Below are 493 nucleotides of genomic sequence, written 5' to 3' on the forward strand. Positions count from 1 at the left end.
GGGATCCCTACTGTACCTGGGACGGCAGCGCCTGCACCCACGACCCGCCCTCTAGCAAGCGCCGCTATCGCCGCCAGAACGCCCGCCACAGCAACCCTGTGCACCAGTGTCTGGAGCAGAACCTGACTGGTGAGAGACTGGGGGGCCCACAGGGCTGAGGGGCTAGTTCAGGTGGCCGGAGATGTGCCATCGTCCATAGCCCTCAGCACACAGAGGGGCTGGTGGCCATCCCGAGTGGGCTGGGGCACCCTCACGTCCCCATCCTGTAGACCAAGGGGTGCCCCAAGAGAAGGTGGGTGCTGCTGGGGCTGCGGTCAGTCCCTGGGGAGAGGGGGAGAAGGGGACTGAAGCCACATGGTGGCCTGGTGGGGCTGACACCCTGGTGAACAGAAGCCTGGCTCTGCCCTCTCCATGAGCCCTTGTCTGGCTCTGCCTCAGTGGATGATCTGGAGAGCGTTGAGGAGAAGGTGCTTTACGGGGCGGAGGACAACAG

At 64.9% G+C, this 493-nt stretch overlaps 1 protein-coding gene across 1 annotated transcript in view; it reads left to right on the plus strand.

Moving 5' to 3' along the window:
• SEMA3G (sema domain, immunoglobulin domain (Ig), short basic domain, secreted, (semaphorin) 3G) overlaps positions 1–488 on the plus strand; it is a gene marked incomplete at both ends in the record, with an annotated part of 8,329 nt that extends 7,841 nt beyond the window's left edge. The window contains 2 exons of the mRNA XM_010141598.1: positions 1–129; positions 439–488. The exon at positions 1–129 is cut by the window's left edge and continues 29 nt beyond it. Of these exons, the coding sequence (XP_010139900.1) occupies positions 1–129; positions 439–488 (179 nt within the window). The remainder of the gene's footprint in view (positions 130–438) is intronic.
• Positions 489–493: the final 5 nt, after the last annotated feature.

Source organism: Buceros rhinoceros, unplaced genomic scaffold (assembly GCF_000710305.1).
Source record: "Buceros rhinoceros silvestris isolate BGI_N320 unplaced genomic scaffold, ASM71030v1 scaffold23178, whole genome shotgun sequence".
NCBI lineage: Eukaryota > Metazoa > Chordata > Aves > Bucerotiformes > Bucerotidae > Buceros > Buceros rhinoceros.